General features: G+C 43.7%; 1 protein-coding gene across 2 annotated transcripts in view; it reads left to right on the forward strand.

The window, feature by feature from the left end:
* Nucleotides 1-23,653, forward strand: part of sptlc2a (serine palmitoyltransferase, long chain base subunit 2a) — a 48,827-nt gene that overhangs the window by 17,389 nt on the left and 7,785 nt on the right. For both annotated transcript variants that reach the window (XM_045718542.1, XM_014196119.2), the window contains exons 6-10: nt 1,584-1,677; nt 2,829-2,934; nt 5,527-5,746; nt 6,431-6,557; nt 23,458-23,593. In XM_045718542.1, the coding sequence (XP_045574498.1) occupies nt 1,584-1,677; nt 2,829-2,934; nt 5,527-5,746; nt 6,431-6,557; nt 23,458-23,593 (683 nt within the window). The remainder of the gene's footprint in view (nt 1-1,583; nt 1,678-2,828; nt 2,935-5,526; nt 5,747-6,430; nt 6,558-23,457; nt 23,594-23,653) is intronic.

A 23,653-nucleotide genomic window follows, 5' to 3' on the forward strand; every position in this document is an offset into this window, starting at 1 on the left:
TCCAAGTGTAAAATTTCAGTGGGGCTTTTATCCCATGATGTATATTGTAAATTGGTGGGTTAAATATATACAGGGTCTTTCTAGTTGCAAAATATATTCTGCATGCTTTATCTGTTAGACTTTATGGCCATGTCAAACCGCCCTGATAAACTTCTAGTCAGACCAAGATAAGTTTAGTTGGTGGTGTATTTAAGGGTTATTTCTCCTAGGATTAAATGGTATTGACATTCCTGGGATCTGGACTTTTTCTGAAAGATCATTACTTAGTTTTTTTCTATATTAATGGATAGTGCCCAGTCCTTACAATACTGATCTAGCAAGGACGGGCTTTGTTGTAGCCTCTGTTCTGCTGGTGACAAGATTACTAAGCCATCGGCATATAAAATACACTTTATTTCTTTGTCTTCTAGGGTGATGTAGATTGTTTTAATATGGTAGCCAGTTAATTTATATAAATAATGAATAAGTTTGGACTAATATTGCGACCTTGTCTTACCCCTCTGTCCTGACTAAAGAATTGTGTTTACACAACATTAATAATATCATAGACCTTTCCTCCTATACCACTTTGAAGGCATTTTAAGAACATACCTTATATGGAATCAAATACTTTTTGAATGTCTATAAAAAAGGCAAATATTTTTCCTTTGAGAGTTTGGTGGCCAAGGTGTGGAGGATCTCTCTCTCTCTCTCTCTCTCTCTCTCTCTCTCTCTCTCTCTCTCTCTCTCTCTCTTATTTATATATATATCTATATATCAGCTTTTAGGGAGGAATCCAATTAGACTTTTACTTAAAATGTTGTGTTCAGTTAGGAAGGCCTGAATTCTGGCATTCATTATTCTACCGAATCTCCTCTAGAGACATCTTTCTTCCTTCTCTCATTCAGTTAGTTTCACCCTCTCTCTGTTCATTTCACTTTCCCTGGCGCTCACTCATTGCCTCTCTACTTTTCTTTCCCTCTCTCCCTGGCACTGTGTGCTCTGTCGGTCTCTGTTGTGTTGCCCTCTCAGTATTGCCTGCACCACACCTTGGAACATTATCATTTTCAGGATCACAGCTGCCAAAGGTGTGTGTGTTTGTTAAGAGTTTATGAGAGGAAGAGCGTGTGTTTGTATTGCAATAGGGGGAGATATTTAATACCAGCATGGTGTGTGGTGTTGTCATAATGTTCAGAGCACAGCCCGTTCCATAACAACAACATTCCGGGAGGTTGTGTGTGTCACCATGGCGCCAGCAGGTGACCTCCAGACCTGGGTGGTGCGTACGCCACGGGAGAGTCTCGACAACACCACATATTATCAACGGGAAGTGTTTCCTGCCGCCAGGAGCACATCACAGCTCTCCTTTCTGTCAGGACAAAGGTCATCACCAGGGCAGACAGAGGTCAACTCTGTTGTGTTGCTGTGAGAGCGAGTGTGAGGTTTCCAAACTTGACTGTGGGCATGAAAAAGAAAACGCGTTCTTTTCTCTTTCTTCCTTGTGAGGATTGCGAAACAAGATGGTGAGGTTAGGGTTTTACTAATTATTGATAAAGCATAGAAATAGTGTTAGTAGACAAGCTCTCCTTTCTCTCTCTTTGTAGGGCTGTCTAATCCTAAGTGATGAGCTGAACCATGCCTCTCTGGTCCTGGGAGCCAGGCTGTCTGGGTCCACCATCCGTGTCTTCAAACACAACAGTAAGTCCGTCCTTTATCTCTGTCCCCCCCTGCAACACGGTCCCATCCCCTATCTCTTCCCCCCCTGCAACACTGGGTCCGTCCCCTATCGCTGTCCCCACTGCAAAACCGTGTCCGTCCTCTATCGCTGTCCCCACAGCAATATCGGGTTCGTCCCTTATCTTTATCCCCTCCATACTTTGTTCATGTTCAACCAAAATGGTGGGGCTTATACATCCCTTATCTGTCCCACATGCTACAATGGGTCTGTCCTTTATCTCTGCCCCCCCCCTGTTTCTACAGTGTACAGATCATCACCCAAAGGCTCTAGAAAAGTTTGGGAACAACTGCGCTGGTCTAAACCGTTTAGTCCCAGCAGTGACATTTAGGTGTGTGTGTGTGTTCAGAATCCTAAGCTCCGGATATGTGTTCCCACGAGCTGGAAAGGTTATCTATATGGCAATGACCCTTCCTGATAATCTCCCTTTGTTGGTCCAGGGCAGGGAGACCATCTGAATGGAAAACTGATATTTTAATGAGATCTGAAGACTCTAGATCAGGGATTGTCAACTGGTGTCCTGCGGGCAATTTCAGTCTGGTCTCAACTTACTTTTGAGAGTTAGAATAGTAGAATACACAATGTGCAATTTAGAAATTTGGTAGTGCATTAGCAGTTTTTCACTTATGTCAGTCACTGACAGTCACTCAATAGTATGTCAGCTAATCATTTTTAGATTGGTAAATTAGTCTAGCCTGCTATATAAACTTGTAGTAATCGTGGCCGAATACCGACCGGATATGCAGGGCAGGTGCCTAGTGTCCCTGACCTCTAGGAGCCCCACATTGAACTCACTCAGATATCATTAACATGGAATAAGTATTGGCAAAATATGTAGAATTGCAGGAAATTAGCTTTAGAACTGCAAAGATTTCTCTCCATCCCATGGCAAAATGGGTAGAATTGCAGAAAATGGGAACAACTGGTGTTGTTTGCATCCCTGCCTTTCATTTCATATGGATTGATTTGAGACTGGTTCAGCCAGCAACCAGACTCAAATCTCGCTTAGGCCCCCCAAAAGGCTAGGGCTGGCCATGGTCTCTTGTCAGATCTTAATGAAGATTTTTTTCTGCTGTGGAAACTGTAACTGTGTGCTCCTGGTGTGTCTTGCCAGACATGCAAAGTCTGGAGAAGATGTTGAGAGACGCCATAGTCCACGGCCAGCCCAGAACACACAGGCCATGGAAGAAGATCCTCATACTGGTGGAGGGAATATACAGGTAGTCTTTTACATGCTATTTCAACTTTGTTTCTGACGGTACAGCTCCATGTGAGCTTAAGTCAATCTGTTTATATTTTATAAAAGTACAGACTCAGAGCTTCAAAATGGTTTATCATACACTGTAGTTGGATAAACATGGAAAGTTATACTGCTTTGAAAGTTGATAAACTTGAAAGATTTTGCTGAGATTTTCACACTTGCCAAAGAGCTGTTATTTGTTTACGACTATTCAGAATCTTTCACACCCTCTTAAGCTTTAGCCCCACCCATCTCCTTTAAAAATTCTGATGTACAGTGGCTTGCGAAAGTATTCACCCCCTTGGCATTTTTCCTATTTTATTGCCTTACAACCTGGAATTAAAATTGATTTTTGGGGGGGGTTTGTATCATTTGATATACACAACATGATTTACACAACATACTACCACTTTGAAGATGCAAAATATTTTTTGGTGTGAAACAAACTAGAAATAAGACCAAAAAAATTACAAAAAAACTGAACTTCAGCGTGCGTAACTATTCACCCCCCAAAATCAATACTTTGTAGAGCTACCTTTTGCAGCAATTACAGCTGCAAGTCTCTTGGGGTACGTCTCTATATAAGCTGTTCCACTGGTGTACAGCAATCTTTAAGTCATACCACAGATTCTCAATTGGATTGAGGGCTGGGCTTTGACTAGGCCATTCTAAGACATTTAAATGTTTCCCCTTAAACCACTCGAGTGTTGCTTTAGCAGTATGCTTAAGGTCATTGTCCTGCTGGAAGGTGAACCTCCGTCCCAGTCTCAAATCTCTGGAAGACTGAAACTGGTTTCCCTCAAGACTTTCCCTGTATTTAGCACCATCCATCATTCATGAAATTCTGACCAGTTTCCCAGTCCCTGCCGATGGAAAAACATCCCCACAGCATGATGCTGTCACCACCATGCTTCACTGTGGGGATGGTGTTCTCTGGGTGATGAGAGGTAGTGGGTTTGCGCCAGACATAGCGTTTTTGTTGATGGACGAAAAGCTCAATTTTAGTCTCATCTGACCAGAGTACCATCTTCCATATGTTTGGGGAGTTTCCCACATGCCTTTTGGCGAACACCAGACGTGTTTTCTTATTTTTTTCTTTAAGCAATGGCTTTTTGTCTGGCCACTCTTCCGTAAAGCCCAGCTCTGTGGAGTGTACGGCTTAAAGTGGTCATATGGACAGATACTCCAATCTCCGCTGTGGAGCTTTGCAGCTCCTTCAGGGTTGTCTTTGGTCTCTTTGTTGCCTCTCTGATTAATGCCCTCCTTGCCTGGTCTGTGAGTTTCGGTGGGCGGCCCTCTCTTGGCAGGTTTGTTGTGGTGCCATATTCTTTCAATTTTTTAATAATAGATTTAATGGTGCTCCGTGGGATGTTCAAAGTTTCAGATATTTTTTTATAACCCAACCCTGATCTGACCTTCTCCACAACTTTGTCCCTGACCTGTTTGGAGAGCTCCTTGGTCTTCATGGTGCCGCTTGCTTGGTGGTGCCCCTTGCTTAGTGGTGTTGCAAACTCTGGGGCCTTTCAGAACAGGTGTGTGTATATATACTGAGATCATGTGACAGATCATGTGAGAGTTAGCTTGCACACAGGTGGACTTTATTTAACTAATTATGTGACTTCTGGAGGTAATTGGTTGCACCAGATCTTATTTAGGGGCTTCATAGTAAAGGGGGTGAATACATATGCACTTTTCTTTTTTTTTTTTTGAATTTTTTTGAAACAAGTTATTTCTTTTCACTTCACCAATTTGGACTATTTTGTGTATGACCATTACATGAAATCCAAATCCAATTACAGGTTGTAATGCAACAAAATAGGAAAATCGCCAAGGGGATGAATACTTTTGCAAGGCACTGTAAATGCATGCGAGTCAGCATGGCATTGTCCTCCAAAAAGTACTCTCTACTTAAACTTTCCCCCTCTGTGCTTTGCCGATAGCAACAGATCAATTCAGGGCAGCAATGTTGTTGAGAGCTGTGGCAACAGTTTTGCTGCTACCCATAGCTATATCTTTCCAAAAATCTGCAGCAGCAAAGATGATCTATATACTGACCATTGAAGCCCCCATTCTGTTATAGATGTAAGCCTGTGACATGACAGACCAATCAGGACTCATCTCTCGACATGTACAGCCCCACCATTATCTCAGCCAATCATGGCAGTCCAGGAAGTATCCTGTCTTTCTCCCAAGCTCAGTGCTTTCTCCTAGGCTGAACTAGCCTCGTAATTAAAATGTTGTATTCATCTTTACAGATCACATATGAGTTTGTTATTAAGGCACATGAAAGTTCACATGTTCAAGAAGGTCTGCTGGCAGCAGAACATTGTACATATACTTCAGAGGCAGCAGCTTAGACTGCTAGACCACCCCAGGCTGTTTAAACTTTACACTGTAAAGAAGGAATCTACAGGAACTCCCAACACTGGTGCTCTCTCTATCATTAGTCAAATGTACACGATGTGATGGGAGAAAATGTCCCCTGAAGTGAAGATGGGATACTTCCTCCTCCATCTTTTGCCCCTCTTGTCACCCCCACCCACCATCCTACCCCTTTTCCATCTGTCCCCAGTATGGAAGGCAGTATAGTACGTCTACCTGAAGTCATAGCTCTGAAGAAGCGCTACAGGGCCTATCTGTACCTGGACGAGGCCCACAGTATTGGGGCTTTGGGGCCAGGGGGCCGAGGTGTAGTCGACTACTTTGGTCTGGACCCCCGGGACGTGGACGTCATGATGGGGACGTTCACCAAGAGCTTCGGCGCCGCTGGGGGCTACATCGGAGGCAGGAAGGTGAGGAGGATAACATTGATTTAATGGACAAGTTCACTTTTTTTTTTTAAACCAAATCTGTATTTTGGATGTAAATGGCATGTTAAAGAACTGTCCAGACACTTTTGTTGCAATTTCACCTGGATTTTAAAAGCGTACCCCACCAGCGATAGACTTCCTCATGCTCATTCAGCAGTTGCAGGGACACAGATAAAACATGAACAAAGGCTCCAAAAACACCCCAATACGTCCTTTTCAAAACGGCAACGCTCTTAGGATAGTGATGCAGGTCTTTTGATGTTGTACACATGAAATTGTCTCATTCTGAACTTTATCCGCAATGTTATGTTCCATTTTGTGCAAGTCATTTATAGCCCGTGCATGCGCACAAGGAAAAGTATAGCTTGAGTCGCACAAGTTTAGAATCACACAACGTCCTTTACTGTTACTAAAACGTTTCAACCACGTTACAAAAAAAAAACGTTTCAGATACTGTAAATGTACCATATCAATATAAAAACATGACATATTAACAATACAGCAACATTAGAGGAGGGTGAAGAGCAACAGCGCACAATGTAGATATCTACTTTAATGCCAAGTGTGAAATCAGAAATGTATACTTTTAGTGTTGCAAATATACTAACCTCAGAATTGACAGTAACATTCTATTCGACAATAACATTCTATTCTGTTCTATTCTAGGAGTTGATGGAGTACCTGCGTTCCCACTCTCACAGTGCGGTGTACGCCGCGTCCATGTCACCTCCTGTCGTAGAGCAGATCATCGCTTCTATGAAGTGCATTATGGGGGAGGACGGGACAACGCTAGGTGAGTCCGACACGTAGAAACGCAGTAGATAGAGTGAAAAGCTGATATTTCCCCCACACACACTGATGCAATGAAATGCCATTTTGAAGACATTGCACTGAGCTGTAAAAGGTGTTAGAGGATGTTTTTGCTCTGTGGTTTGTACTGAGGTGTTGTTTGTTGGCCCATACCATGCTTCACCACAAGGGGGCGGCAGAAACTTGTTTAAGACTGGAGCATGGCAGAATGCTCTCAACAGACAAACTTAGTTTCTGGACAGATACAGAGTGGGGTTCTGATTTACTGACTGTGTGTGAGGTAATCAGTGTTCTATATTGGTGGAAACGTACTGTACTTGCTATACCCAAGCTTGGGTAAACACTGACTATACAGTAGGCTATTGGTCGTGTACACACAGATTTGCAGGTTATCGCGGGTGCGGCGAAATGCTTGTGTTTCTAGCTCCAACAGTGCAGTAATACCAAGCAATAATAAATAAAAAAATACACACACAATCCAGAAAAGATCAATAATAATAAGGAAATTAATAAATATCAGAATGAGCAATGTCAGGGACCGGAATGAAATGTGTCAAAAGTTTCGGGTAGCCTTCCACCACCTTCCCACAATAAGTTGGGTGAATTTGGCCCGTTCCTCCTGACAGAGCTGGTGTAACTGAGTCATATGTGTATGTGTACGCTCACCTTACTACTGTCCCCCACCCAATCAGCAACGATGGTAGTTAATGCCGTTTTAGTTTCTCTGCTCTGTGCCTCCTCCACGTTCTTAATTGTCAGTAGTTCCTGGGACTTCATGTCCCACTTCTCATTAACGTGATGGGTCGTTGCAGTGATGTATGACAGTGGGTTCATTGACATCCAACAATCTGTACATTTTATTGGTCACATACACATATTTAGCAGAAGTTATTGCGGGTGTAGTGAAATGCATGTATTCCTAGCTCCAACAGTGCAGTACAGTAATATCTAACAATGCACAACAATACACAAATCTAAAAAGTAAAATAATGGAATTTATAAATATTAGGTTCTTGTTGTTCAAGAGCTGGAGCTTTGTAGGCCTACTTGCAGAGTAATCATTGCACAATTTCTCCATCAGTTTTTTGACATGCGTCTTGTAGTCTGGTTCTAGACATGCCAATAGGGCGACACTGAAGCCGACATCTTCTACCATTGACAATGGCTGCATATCAACTGCAATCATTTCTGTAATCAGCGCTGTGATTTTTCTCACTCCATCCCTTGTAGTGAGGAACGGGTTGGGTCTCACGGTGCTGCCAGGAATGGGTTGGGTCTCACGGTGCTGCAGGAACGGGTTGGGTCTCACGGTGCCTCCCATTCAGCATTGCACCTATACTGCCACTATAGCTCAATTCCACCTCGCAGAGTTTGCATTTCACAACCTTCTCATTTAACTTCTCTAAGTATTGCCATACAGGACCTCACTGCTGTCTCACTCGCTGCCATTATATTTGTATTTTTTTTTTTTACTGTTAACGAGGATGATTTACGGAGTGCTTTATATCCGTGGCAAATAATTTGAAAGCTGTAGATCTCCTAACGTTCAGCATTGTTGCGTTAGGTATTTGTTAAATGTTTATTTTACGCTTTATGATGATGATGATTGGGGCCTGTTAGTGGTAGTTTTGTGATAACTGCACTGTTTTTCACTTAGGGATTTTTTTCTAAACGTTAACGATCCCAATTTTGTTTAAACGTCACACCCCTAATAATGTATATAAATATAATGGAGTGTTGGACAGTATATGAATAGAAAAGGTCTTTACAGCAGTAGTTATATAGGATGAGCCATGACTAGTCTAGATTACAGTATGTAAACATTATTAAAGTAACCAGTGTTCAATGACTCTACATAGGGCAGCAGTCTCTTTGGTGCAGGGTAGTGTTCCTGGTGGTAGCCTGGCTAGAACAGTGACTAAGGTTCACGGCGGGGTACTGGGCGGAGGCTGGATAGTAGAAACTCTTTCTCAGTCTCTCGGTCCCAGCTTTGATGCAACTGTACTGTCTCCACCTTCTAAATGTTAGCGAGATGAACAGGTTTTTAGGTTTTTAGAAATGTTTGCAAATTTATTTAAAAAAACCTTTGCTATGAGACTCGAAATGTAATTCAGGGGCATCCTATTTCCATTGATCATCCTTGAGATGTTTCTACAACTTGATTGGAGTCCACCTGTGGTAAATTCAATTGATTGGACGTGATTTGGAAAGGCACACACCTGTCTATATAAAGCTCCCACAGTTGGCACTGCATGTCAGAGCAAAAACCAAGCCATGAGGTCAAAGGAATTGTCCGTAGAGCTCCGAGACAGGATTGTGTCAAGGCACAGATCTACGGAAAGGTACCAAAACATTAATGCAGCATTGAAGGTCCCCAAGAACACAGTGGCCTCAATCATTCTTATTGGAAGAAGTTTGGAACCACCAAGACTCTTCCTAGAGCTGGCTGCCCTGCAAAACTGAGCAATCGGGGGAGAAGGGCCTTGGTAAGGGAGGTGACCAAGAACCTTTCAGAAAAACAACCAGAAGCCACTCCTCAGTAAAAGACACATGACAGCCCACTTGGAGTTTGCCAAAAGGCACCTAAAGGACTCAGACCATGAGAAACAAGATTCTCTGGTCTGATGAAACCAAGATTGAACGGAATGGCCTGAATGCCAAGCGTCACGTCTGGAGGAAACCTGTGGGGATGGTTTTCAGCGTCAGGGACTGGGAGACTAGTCAGGATTGAGGGAAAGATGAACAGAACAAAGTACAGAGCACTCAGACTGGGGCGAAGGTTCACCTTCCAACAAGACAACGACCCTAAGCACACAGCCAAGACAACGCAGGAGTGGCTTCGGGACAAGTCTGAATGTCCTTGAGTGGCCCAGACTTGAACCCGATCGAAAATCTCTGGAGACCTGAAAATAGCTGTGCAGCAACGCTCCCCATCCAACCTGACAGAGCTTGAGAAGATCTGCAGAAAAGAATGGGAGAAACTCTCCAAATACAGGTGTGCCAAGCTTGTAGCATCATACCCAAGAAGACTCTAAGCTTTAATCGCTGCCAAAGGTGCTCAACAAAGTACTGAGTAAAGGGTCTGAATACTTATGTAAACGTGACATTTAGGGTTTTTATTTTTAATACATTTGTACACAAAAAATAAAACCTATTTTTGTTTTGTCATTGTGTGTGTGTGTGTGTGTGTGATACATTTTGTAATACATTTTAGAGTCCAAATAAGTAAACGATGACTTCTGACGGCATGTGAAATGTTTTTCAAACTTGTAAAGGGATGTTGATTTATGTTAGTCCAGCTACTTCAGGGGTATACTACAAAGCAGGATTAAGGAGTTAGCCAGCTAACTATCATAAATATTTGGATATACAGTACCAGTACCATTGTCCTGTTGTTTTTCAACAGGACAATGACCAAACACACCTCCAGGCTGTGTAAGGGCTATTTGACCTAGAAGGAGAGTGATGGAGTGCTGCATCAGATGACCTGGCCTCCACAATCACACGACCTCATCCCAATTGAGGTGGTTTGGGATGAGTTGGACCGCAGATTGAAGGAAAAGCAGCCAACAAGTGCTCAGCATATGTGAGAACTCCTTCGAGACTGTTGGAAAAGCATTCCAGGTGAAGCTGGTTGAGAGAATGCCAAGAGTATGCAAGCTGTCATCAAGTTAAAGTGTGGCTACTTTGAGGAATCTCAAATTTAAAATATATTTTGATTAACACACGTGATTCCATGAGTTATTTCATAGTTTTGATGTCTTCACTATTATTCTACAATGTAGAAATAGTACAAATAAAGAAAAACACTTGAATAAGTAGGTGTCCAAACTTTTGTGTGTGTGTACAAATTTGTTTTTTAAGGGAAGCTTGAAATGGTCCGATTTGATTCCACAATCTACGTTTAGCTTTTTTAATATTCCAGTAAATCTCTAGTGATTTCTGGTTGCTTATCAAAGGCATCTGGCTTTGTAGTATACCCCTCTGCAGTACTGGCCATGGCTGCAGACACAGCCACACACTCACTCGCTTACTTTATTCCTGTCTCTGTCCCTGCTTAGTGTTGCATCATTTTAATTTAAACATATTGTGGGAAAAAAACAGTCCTCACATACTTTTTCCTCTCTCTGTACAATACATTCAGTACAGTCAACCCTAACCTTGAATCATCACTATTGTTTCACTTTCATGCTTTTGATGGAGGGAAAGAATGTCATGTGGGAGGTTTTTAGTTTCTGCCCTCTTGTGTTTTTCACCACTCATTAAATAAGAGTGATGGCTTCCACAGATGCACAGAGTCTTTCCAGGTACAATATCTAACCCAGAGCCCCGACCAACCCCTCCAATATGGCAACAATTACCCAGCAGGCCACACTGATCGGCCCTTTGGTGAGGCCCTCTCAAATAACTCTCTCACACACACACTTTTGTACACGTGCAAGAACGAGGGCATTTACGCACACTTTCATACACACACATGCCACTTAATCACGGCAGGACAACGACAACAAATAGTTGCTCTTGCCCTGTCCGCCCCAGGTGAAGTGTGTGTGTGTCCGGGTTTCCGCTAGGAAAATGTGGAGCCGGACAACATAACGGGAAGATTTTAAATTGACTGTCCATTTGAGAAATGTAGTGGACCCATATGTATTGTGTGCATAACCCATTAGGGCGTCCACCTTCGGTGCTCAGAATGATAAAAAATATCACATTTAGATTATGGTAATACACCTGAACAGAACAGGCAACTCATGTAATGAAGAAGCCAATAAAATGTAATTTTCAAACATTTGCAAAGAGGCAATTTGCGGGGAAAAATACATTCTAAACAGAGCACCTGGGAAAACACCATTCTAAACAGAGCACCTGATAACGGTTCCATATGTGACAGATGGAAATACATTTGGATATACACTGCTCAAAAAAATAAAGGGAACACTTAAACAACACAATGTAACTCCAAGACAATCACACTTCTGTGAAAATAAACTGTCCACTTAGGAAGCAACACTGATTGACAATAAATTTCACATGCTGTTGTGCAAATGGAATAGACAACAGGTGGAAATTATAGGCAATTAGCAAGACACCCCCAATAAAGGAGTGGTTCTGCAGGTGGTGACCACAGACCACTTCTCAGTTCCTATGCTTCCTGGCTGATGTTTTGGTCACTTTTGAATGCTGGCGGTGCTTTCACTCTAGTGGTAGCATGAGACGGAGTCTACAACCCACACAAGTGGCTCAGGTAGTGCAGCTCATCCAGGATGGCACATCAATGCGAGCTGTGGCAAGAAGGTTTGCTGTGTCTGTCAGCGTAGTGTCCAGAGCATGGAGGCGCTACCAGGAGACAGGCCAGTACATCAGGAGACGTGGAGGAGGCCGTAGGAGGGCAACAACCCAGCAGCAGGACCGCTACCTCCGCCTTTGTGCAAGGAGGAGCACTGCCAGAGTCCTGCAAAATGACCTCCAGCAGGCCACAAATGTGCATGTGTCTGCTCAAACAGTCAGAAACAGACTCCATGAGGGTGGTATGAGGGCCCGACGTCCACAGGTGAGGGTTGTGCTTACAGCCCAACACCGTGCAGGACGTTTGGCATTTGCCAGAGAACACCAAGATTGGCAAATTCGCCACTGGCGCCCTGTGCTCTTCACAGATGAAAGCAGGTTCACACTGAGCACATGTGACAGACGTGACAGTGTCTGGAGACGCCGTGGAGAACGTTCTGCTGCCTGCAACATCCTCCAGCATGACCGATTTGGTGGTGGGTCAGTCATGGTGTGGGGTGGCATTTCTTTGGGGGGCCGCACAGCCCTCCATGTGCTCGCCAGAGGTAGCCTGACTGCCATTAGGTACCCAGATGAGATACTCAGACCCCTTGTGAGACCATATGCTGGTGCGGTTGGCCCTGGGTTCCTCCTAATGCAAGACAATGCTAGACCTCATGTGGCTGGAGTGTGTCAGCAGTTCCTGCAAGAGGAAGGCATTGATGCTATGGACTGGCCCGCCCGTTCCCCAGACCTGAATCAAATTGAGCACATCTGGGACATCATGTCTCGCTCCATCCACCAACGCCACGTTGCACCACAGACCGTCCAGGAGTTGGCGGATGCTTTAGTCCAGGTCTGGGAGGAGATCCCTCAGGAGACCATCCGCCACCTCATCAGGAGCATGCCCAGGCGTTGTAGGGAGGTCATACAGGCACGTGGAGGCCACACACACTACTGAGCCTCATTGTGACTTGTTTTAAGGACATTACATCAAAGTTGGATCAGCCTGTAGTGTGGTTTTCCACTTTAATTTTGAGTGTGACTCCAAATCCAGATCTCCATGGGTTGATAAATTGGATTTCCATTGATTATTTTTGTGATTTTGTTGTCAGCACATTCAACTATGTAAAGAAAAAAGTATTTAATAAGATTATTTCATTCATTCAGATCTAGAATGTGTTATTTTAGTGTTCCCTTTATTTTTTTGAGCAGTGTATCTGTATAATTACTCCTGTTCAAACAGAAATAAATAATATAATTCAAAATAAATCCCCAGAAAGCATGTCTTAGCCACAGAGGAGTCAAGGATCAAATTTCTGTGGATTGTTTCAAATCACAAGCCGTCAGTGAAAACCGTCTAAAATATGTCTGAAGATAATGTGTCTGTCTTGAGTATAATTTAAAATGTTGAGAAATGAAGAAGGGGAGGGGTGTTTGGCAAAGGTATGCAATGCATTCGCAAAGTATTCAGACCCCTTGACTTTTTCCACATTTTGTTATGTTACAGCCTTATTCAAAAATATACACACAATACCCCATAATGCCAAATCAATAATAGGTTTTAGACATTTTTGCAAATGTATAAAAAATAAAATCAGAAATATGACATTTACTTAAGTTCAGACCCTTTACTCAGTACTTTGTTGAAGCACCTTTGGCATTACAGACTTAAGTCTTTATTAGATATGACGCTACAAGCTTGGCACATCTGTATTTGGGGAGTTTCTCCCATTTTTCTCTGCAGATCCTCTCAAGCTCTGTCAGGTTGTATGGAGAGCGTCGTTGCACAGTTATTTTCAGGTCTCTCCAGAGATGTTCGATTGGATTCAAGTCCAGGCTCTGGCTGGGCCACTCAAGGACATTCAGAGACTTGTCCCGAAGCCACTCCTGCGTTGTCTTGGCGGAAGGTGAACCTTCGCCCCAGTCTTGAGGTCCTGACTGCTCTGGAGCAGGTTTATCAAGTATCTCTTTGTACTTTGGTCCGTTCCCCTCGATCCTGACTAGTCTCACAGTCTCTGCTGCTGAATAATATCCCCACAGCATGATGCTGCCACCACCAGGCTTCACCGTAGGGATGGTGCCAGGTTTCCTCCAGACTTCACACTTGCCATTCAGGCCAAAGAGTTCAATCTTGGTTTCATCAGACCAGATAATCTTATTTATCATGGTCTGAGTCTTTAGGTGCCTTTTGGCAAACTCCAAGAGGGCTGTCATGAGCCTTTTTACTGAAGAGGGGCTTTGTCTGGCCACTTTACCATAAAGGCCTGATTGGCGGAGTGCTGCAGAGATAGTTGGCTTTCTGGAAGGTTCTCCCATCTCCACAGAGGAACTCTGGAGCTCTGTCAGAGTGACCATCGGGTTCTTGGTCACCACCCTGACCAAGGCCCTTCTCCCCCGATTGCTCAGTTTGGCTGGGTGGCCAGCTCTAGGAAGAGTCTTGGTGGTTCCAAACTTTTTTCATTTAAGAATGGAGGCCACTGTGTTGTTGGGGACCTTCAATGCTGCAGAAATGTTTTGGTACCCTTCCCCAGATCTGTGCCTCGACACAATCCTTTCTCGGAACTCTACGGACAATTCCTTTGACCTCATGGCTTGGTTTTTGCTCTGACATGCACTGTCAACTGTGGGACCTTATATAGACAGGTGTGTGCCTTTCCAAATCATGTCCAATCAATTGAATTTACCACAGGTGTACTCTAATCAAGTTGTAGAAACATCTCAAGGATGATCAATGGAAACAGGATGCACCTGTGTTCAATTTCAAGTCTCATTGCAAAGTGTCTGAATACTTATGTAAATAAGGTATTTCTGTTTTTTTGTTTATACATTAGCAAAAATTTCTAAACACTGTTTTCATTTTGTCATGGGGTAGTGTGTAGATTGATGAAGAAAGAAAAATATTTAATCCATTTTAGAATAAGACTGAAATTTAACAAAATGTGGAAAATGTCAAGTGGTCTGAATACTTTCCGAATGCACTGTAGGCGAGTCTCTCTCCAGAATGGCTCAGCTGTCTCCTGCCAATTCTTGCGCATTCATTGTTTCCTTGTGTGAATTGTTTTACCGTTGATTATTCTTTTTTTTAATCAATTCCCCATTACGTATGTCACCAGTAGTAAATGTACCGTTAATCCCTGTCATTTGGTTACGTTTAATTTATTTGAATGCATGTATTAATTACAGTCATTTACCTTTCTCGTTCTCAGAGTGGAAACGTCATTTGCAGAGTAACCATCTATGAAGTTTGTAAATGTTTTCATTGTCTTTTGTTTGGAGTGCTCCATGTGAACATTGAGCATGGGTCTGGTTTCTCTGTCCTGATAATGTTGAAGGAGTGAGCCTGAGCACGCATAGAAGTACCTGGCCTGCTGCTCAGAAATGTTGAAAGGTGTTTTTTGTTGTTTTTTTGTTTTGTTTTTTACATCCATTGTGAATGATAATATATTAAAACTATAGTTCCTCACAGTAAACTGTTGCACATATGAAAATCATAACTGACACCCTGAACAGTAGAAATGTTAAGATGGTATGCGCCACCTATGAAGTCTTTATAAAATAATTGCCTCCACGTTTCCATGGTCGGATTTTACCTATAGGCTACTTTGAACCAAGGTGAGACATGCCTCATGATATGAGGTAAAACATACAGGTTTCAAACAATTAAGTATGTTTTCAAAATGCGTTCTGCCTCCAGCTCACGTTGTAAAGTGGTGGGTGACGCGCTGATAGACTGTTGCCTGCACTTGAATGGGAGGAACACTTCAATTAAGAGTTGAGAAATAAAAATAGTAGCTATTTTCTGTCGTTCACCAAAACAGTTTGTAACACGCGATTGCATTTAGAATCGTTGCTCAGTGAATGAATGGTCTTCTTAAAGCACATGTTTTACTCCAGCTGCAACCAGCTGAGGAGCAGCAGGAGAAATCCCACTCAAAATAGTCTGTATGCTGTGCACGTGTAGTTGTGTTGGATAAATAAGATGCATGACGACTAACAAAAATACAACCAGGCCAATTTTGTTTTTAATTATGCAAATGTTCCTATAGACCGATAAACATGACGGTCAAATTTATTTCCATCGACTGGTATTTCCATCAATTAATAAAAAACTTTATTTTGCAATGGGATTTTTTTAAATTTATTGACGGAAACCATGGTGTGTGTGTGCGCGCATGCACATTCGAGCGTACGTTCAGTGACTGTGTTTCTGTAACATAGCCTTGTTCAAGGTTGTCCACATCTCACCACATCTGATACACATACTCCTGCCAGACAAAGACATCCTACCCTTTCTGCAGCCTCAGGAGGTTGACTACTCATCCTAGATCCTCTCTCCTCCTTTTTTCCACCCTTCATTCACTGTATATAGAGAGCTGCTCCAAAGATGTCAAACACCTGTTGAAGGACACATTGGCATACCTGGCTCTTTTCCTCGCCTCTCACTTACTTTGTGTGACAACTAAGCTGTCCTCCCCGCCTTTCCCTTTGATTGACCACTGAGCTGACCATACCTTGAATCTGTCAATGACATCAGTGTATATTGCAAAATTGTGATGTTGTGGCCACAGTGACAGTCAGTCATGTGTTTAGCATAGTGGCGTGCTAATTGGCATTTTTAATGATCGCTGTGTGTGTGAACTGGGTCATGACTGGAAAAGCAATCAAATTGGGGGAGGGGTCTGTGTGTGTGTGTGTGTGTGTGTGTGTGTGCATGCCTGCATGAGTGTGTGCATTTATATAATTGTGTGTGTGCGTGCGGGATGCACAATGTACATTTTTTTCAGTTGGAGGTCGTATATAGGTGGCCGGATATCCTGTGGTTCCCCAGGGGGACCGACACCCTCTAAACCCCCATCAGGGTGGTCCTTCAATGGGCTAGAGGGGGACGCTTGCCCCCTCCCCCTTGATGTCACCACTCTTAGAGCAGAATCTGAAATAGAGAGGTGTGCGTGTAACTTGACCTTTCACAGAAATGATCATGCATTGATAAGTGTAGGATTTGCGTGAGAATTAGTCACATACACGTATCTCAAGTTAGGATGTGGCCATGTTTGTTCACAGTTCACAGTGCATATGAGTGGATGTCACAGATGACCACGTAGTCTCACTACCCATGTATCAGCCTCAACATTCTCCTCTGTTCTCGTCCTCTGTGTTGTTTTTCAGACTGCGTCTTGGCCTTTTAGAGGTGATGTTAAAACCATCCATGCTTGGTTCTCACTCAACCTTCCAGTGTCCACAGATAAAACACTGAGATGAAGTTCATGGGAAAACCATCAAAAGACCTTCAAAGCACGTCTCTCTCCTCTGTGTACCACAGATAATTAATCCTACACTATGTGGGAACGGGGCTTTTTTTATACACACACACACACACAGTATATATATATACTCAGTCTATGGTGTGATTTGGTTCTTTTCATCCAGTGTAATTTATACAGCATGCCTAGCCAGGCACTAGTACAGTAGAGCTATAACCCCTGGAGTTACAGGCCTGTAAAGTGGCCTTTAAATGGGGTGTAAAAACACCCTCTCAGATCTATGAGCCAAGCCCAGTCATTCTTCACGGATAGCCCAGGCCTTATCAGGACCACAGACCAGGGCAGTGTTCATTAGGACATGGTGTAGCACAATAGTTTCTTATTGTTCCATAAGCTATGTATTTGTTCAATCTTCGGAATACCCTACAGTTGGATGCATTTGTGCCTTTCGGGTAGTTCATATTGTTGGAGGACCTCTTCACCAACAAAACCACTTTTTTTTATAATAGTGTTTTTGTATTGTCCATGCTCCTGCCTTGATTGAAGCATTAGTTGTCTAATTTTTGAATGTGTCATTTCTGCTGGTCATGCAGGGCTCTCTTGCAAAAGAGACAGTTGTCTCAATGGGACTCGCTGCCTAAATAAAGGTTAAGTAGCCACTGCGACCTACAAAACAAGTGGATAAGATGTTACTGAAAGAGAGACATGCATCTCTGTTACCAGACCCTCATCAGTACAAGAAGCAGAGGTGGAGCCATTACTGCAAAGCACCAGCCAGCAAGCCTCACACCCAGATAGACTAATTCTAATAATGTATTCAACTTCTACAGGCAATACTATAAAGATGTTTTGTATATTGTATATCACTTGTACAAAGCTGCTGTGATGGATCCAAGTTAGCTTCACAGGTGAATAAGATTTGAAGTGAAAAGGCAAGATGCCGTTGAGTTAGATGTGTTATTATCCTTCGCAGTGGCTTACAAAGCCGTTGTCACAGGATGATGAGTAAACTGTAATCCTAAGAACATGTTGAAGGGATAAATATTATCTCTGGAGCCCAGGAGAAAGTCTTTGGAACAATCCCTGTTTCCACGCAGGGAAAACTCCCATTCGGGAATGCACGCTGGTATTACGGTTTTCCCGGTGAGTTTGGGAAGTTGGGAGGTCTCAGTCACGCCTGGGAGCATGTGGGTCTCATCCGGAGTGACGGCCAAGGCAGACAGGAAATGAGACGGAGATGCAGGAAGTGCGACGGATAGATGGGAAATGGTACTCTAGTCTCTCTCCCCCCCATCTTCAGTAGGGTACATGTCAGGGAGGCATGTATTTCTGAACATGGCCGACAATTTCGTGCCTTGATGAACATTGTGCCACTGCTCTACCAAGGACTGAACATGGCTAACAACCATGTGTCTTACTTACAGAAGCTTTTGCTCAACTCATTTGTTTTGATTCAAAATCTGTCTTCACTGGATTTGAATCCAGTTGGATGATTGAGTGGATTAAGACTGGATGGATCCGGGCTAGAAACAGGTTTTGCATGATATCTGGTTGACATTGAGACGGGCCATACCAACTCCAGCCCGTCCATCTCAGAGTGGGGGTGTTGACTTCCCCTGACTCCTGAGAAAAGGTGGGGTCCAGAGTTAGTGATGTCAGACGTCCCATCGTCTCTTCAGGACATTGAACTGTACATTAGATTGGAGAAGGTTGGTCTCTGAACGGTCTTAAATTTAGATGTGATTAACTCACTGTCCTTGCCTCATTCTGTCTCTACCTGGCATTTGTCTTTACTTTGCATGGTTTAGATACAGAATCCAGAGTCTTCTAACGCAGTTCATCTTTCCATGGCTGTGTGTAAGTGTGTGTGTGTGAACCCGTTTTTGCATGGACATTGGCATATAGAGCTTCCAAACCAGCTTCTTATTCTACTACTACTCAGAGATGTGTGTTAAGTTTTATTAGTCGTATGTACAGGATACACATGGTATACATCGTTCATCGAAATGCTTACGTGTGTGTGTGTTCTGACCATCTCTGCTTGTCAGAAGCCCTTGAACTGAAGCTGGTGTAGAAACCTCCAAATCGCTGTGGGTGTTTTGTACTTATCCCTCGTTCTCCTCCTCCCCCTCTTCTCTCCTCCTCCTCTCCCCCCCATTCTCAGATGAGAAGGAAGTGAGGAGGAACTTTCATCTGAAAGGGAAACAGCCCCTACATCTGGAAGCTCTTTCGCCCCTCCACCCCCCTCAATCCCTCTCCTTTTCCCCCTCCACCCCTCCCCCTTCCTTCATCTCTCCACCCCCCCATCTTTCACTCCAGATCCTTTTGCCCCGTGTCTGGAAGGAGTTAAGTGTGTATGTGTACGTGTGTGTGCCCGTGCCACTGCGTACGTGTGTGTGTGTTGTGAAACTAGCTGTTGAAAGGGTACCCCAGAAAGATTTTCTTTGGAGAGCCCTGCACCCCATCCCCCTGGAGAGAGAACACTCTGACTGAAGAGCTTGAAGTCAGCGTCCACTCCACACACACACACACTGTTCCCCCTGTAAGACCTTATTGCTTTCAGATGGCCAGCCCTGCTCTGGGTCTTAATACATTTGTTCTCCTCACAGTTTATGTAGCTGATCACAGCTCTGGAGGGGAAAGGCTGGGTTCATTAGGGAAATGGCTGGAGAACATGGCAACGAGTATGTGCTTGTGTGAGGGTGAACGTGAGTTAGAGAAATTGTGTTATTTTTCTCCCATTCTCTCTCCCTCTCCTCCTCGCTCTCGCCCCCCTTCTCTCTCCCTCTCTCCTCCTTCTCCCTCCCCTCCTTTCTCTCGCTTTCTTTCTCTCTCTCCCCTCCTCCCTCTCTCTCTCTCCCCTCCCTCTACTCTCTCTCCCTCAGCAGTGGCAGTAGTCTTGTGTATTGGTGGGCAGTGCCAAGTGTCCAGTATCAGTTGAAACACAACACACAGCTCCATTAGGAAGATGAGAGGATAGTGACTCAGAACCAGACCAAGCAGCCTGCTGCCATTTTGTTTTCATCAAGGTCATTATCGATTCGGGACAGCCCTAAGAGATTCTCTCTGCCCAGTGTGCAAGTCATCTCTGGCATGCATGGGCTGACTGACCTTGCAGGATGGATATATACACACAGTGATAATACTATGCTGTCAGTCCTGCACTGTCGGGTATATACTTTCCCACAGTGTGTGTGAACAGCCGGAGGAGAGGGAGAGAGGGGGGGGATGGAGTCGAAAGGGTGGGAATATGTTTTCAGGGGGGTTGTGTGCAGAGTTATCTATCCAAAACGGAGATGTATGGTTAACCCACTTCTCCAAACAAAGAACAAACAGCCAACAAATGTACATGATCAAATGCAAATCTTAGAATCAACTATTAAAGACTACCAGAACCCACTGGATCCTCCAATTACATTGAATGAACTACAGGACAATATACAAACCCTCCAACCCAAAAAGGCCTGTGAGGTTGATGGTATCCTTAATGAAATGATAAAATATACAGACCACAAATTCCAATTGGCTATACTTAAACTCTTTAACATCATCCTTCACTCTGGCATCTTCCCAAATATTTGGAACCAAGGACTGATCACCCCAATCCACAAAAGTGGAGACAAATTTGACCCCAATAACTACCGTGGGATATGCGTCAAAGCAACCTTGGAAAAATCCTCTGCGTTATCATTAACAGCAGACTAGTTCATTTCCTCACTGAGAACAATGTACTGAGCAAATGTCAAATTGGCTTTTTACCAAATTACCGTACAACAGACGACGTATTCACCCTGCACACCCTAATTGACAAACAAACAAATCAAAACAAAGGCAAAGTCTTCTCATGCTTTTGACTCAATTTGGCATTAGGGTCTGCTATACAAATTTATGGAAAGTGATGTTGGGGGGAAAAAATACCACATTTATAAAATACATGTACACAAACAACAAGTGTGTGGTTAAAATGGGCAAAAAACACACATTTCTTTCCACAGGGCCGTGGGGTGAGACAGGGATGCAGCTTTAGCCTCACCCTCTTCAACATATATATCAACGAATTGGCGCGGGCACTAAAACAGTCTGCAGCACCCGGCCTCACCCTACTAGAATCTGAAGTCAAATGTCTACTGTTTGCTGATGATCGGGTGTTTCTGTCACCAACCAAGGAGGGCCTACAGCAGCACCTAGATCTTCTGCACATATGCTGTCAGACTTGGGCCCTGACAGTAAATCTCTGTAAGACAAAAATAAAGGTGTTCCAAAAACACCGTTGCCCTAGAGCACGCACGCACACAAACTATACCTCAGCCTAAACATCAGTGCCACAGGTAACTTCCACAAAGCTGTGAACGAGCTGAGAGAAAAGGCAAGAAGGGCCTTCTATGCCATTCAAAGGAACATAACATTTGACATACTAATTAGGATCTGGCTAAAAATACTTGAATCAGTTAGAACCCATTTCCCTTTTATGGTTGTGAGGTCTGGGGTCCGCTCACCAACCAACAATTCACAAAATGGGACAAACACCAAATTAAGAGACTGCATGCAGAATTCTACAAAAATATCCTCAGTGTACAACGTAAAACACCAAATAATGCATGCAGAGCAGAATTAGGCTGGTACCCGCTAATTATCAAAATCCAGGAAAGAGACGTTCAATTCTACAACCACCTAAATGGAAGCAATTCCCAAACCTTCCATAACAAAGCCATCACCTACAGAGAGATGAACCTGGAGAAGAGCAAGCTGGTCCTGGGGCTCTGATCACAAAGACCCCACAGAGACCCAGGACAGCAACACAATTGGACCCAAACAAATCATGAGAAAACAAAAATATTATTACTTGACACATTGGAAAGAATTAACCAAAAACCAGCAAACTAGAATGCTATTTGGCCCTAAACAGAGAGTACACAGTGGCAGAATACCTGACCACTGTGACTGACCCAAACTTAAGGAAAGCTTTGACTATGTACAGACTCAGTGAACATAGCCTTGCTATTGATAAAGGCCACCGTAGGCAGATCTGGCTCTCAAGAGAAGACAGGCTATGTGCAACACTTGCCCACAAAATGAGGTGGAAACTGAGCTGCACTTCTTAACCTCCTGCCAAATGTATGACCATATTAGAGACACATTTCCCTCAGGTTACACAGATCCACAAAGAATTCAAAAACAAACCCAATTTGAATAAATTCCCATATCTATTGGGTGAAATACCACAGTGTGCCATCAACCAGTGAATCACTTGATTTGGCAATGTTAACATATGTTTGGGGGGAAGGAGTTAGAGAGAGAGCTATCCCCCTTAATCAGCCAATCAAGTCAACTTTCATATGTTATACACATGTCGAGTCCAATGATCCCCTGTCACGTTCCCACACTTGTCGCTTTTCCTCTTCTCCTCTCGCTCAAGTGATTGCTGCTCCCCCCCGTTTCAGCAAAAACGTCAGCATTCCATAAACCAATCCTGACGTGTGTGTGTCACTCTCTGTGTAGCTCTCAATTGGGGATGATGTGTTTTGTTCAGCCTGGCACCCCAGGCAGGAATGTGCCACCGCAAAGTGACTTGAAGGTGTCGCTTAGCGCATCTGGCCAACGGTGGCAGAGGGGCAACTAGCAGGGGGGAATCGTCAGGGAAGGGGAAATTCCTGGGCCCGAGTCCTTAGCATGCGCGGAATATTTGACAAGTGAGAACCGAGGCGTGCAGAAATGCAAGCTGACCCTCCGAAACTGTTCCGTCCGCCTCATAGCCAATAAAGGAACAGACGGAATTCTGCTCTCCCTCAATATTACTGCGAGGAGCTTGGTTAGAAAGTGTGTTGACCTCCTTTCAAAGGCTGATGTAGATGTGTGTACCAATGTGTATGTACAAGTTGTGATCAATTGGCTCGTAATGCTTTCAGCCCTTGAAACACACACAGACCCTTTCACATACACACACACACAGGCTTGCGTACACAGACAGACCCTTTCACATACACACACATAGGCTTGCGTACACAGACAGACAGACTACCTGCAGCCCCAATGCTCTGTTGGAATAGATAGAGATCTGTAGTATGTGACTGGGGCATGAGGGTCTGTCTTGAGCTCTACGAGTCTGATAAAGGCTACAGCTAGATGGTAACAGAGAGACAGACGGGGTTAACATCGTCTGTCTGTCTGGACAGAGGACAAACCACTGGAGGGTGTTACTGTGTAAACTTAGAGCTTTAACCAAAATTGAGTAGGTTCAGGCTTTAGCTACTCATTTTTAAATTCTTTAAAATTCACCCCAACGTGTGTGTGTGTGTGTGTGTGTGTGTGTGTGTGTGTGTGTGTGTGTGTGTGTGTGTGTGTGTGTGTGTCCAGGTCGTGATCGCGTGCAGCAGTTGGCAGAGAACACTTTGTATTTCCGTCGGAGACTGACAGAGATGGGCTTTATCATCTACGGAAACAACGACTCGCCCGTTGTTCCCATGATGCTCTACATGCCGGCCAAGATAGGGTGAGTCAGCCCTGGCATTCATAGTTTAATCTATGAATATGAGAGGTTACCTTTCCCCAG

This window comes from Salmo salar, chromosome ssa01 (assembly GCF_905237065.1).
Source record: "Salmo salar chromosome ssa01, Ssal_v3.1, whole genome shotgun sequence".
NCBI lineage: Eukaryota > Metazoa > Chordata > Actinopteri > Salmoniformes > Salmonidae > Salmo > Salmo salar.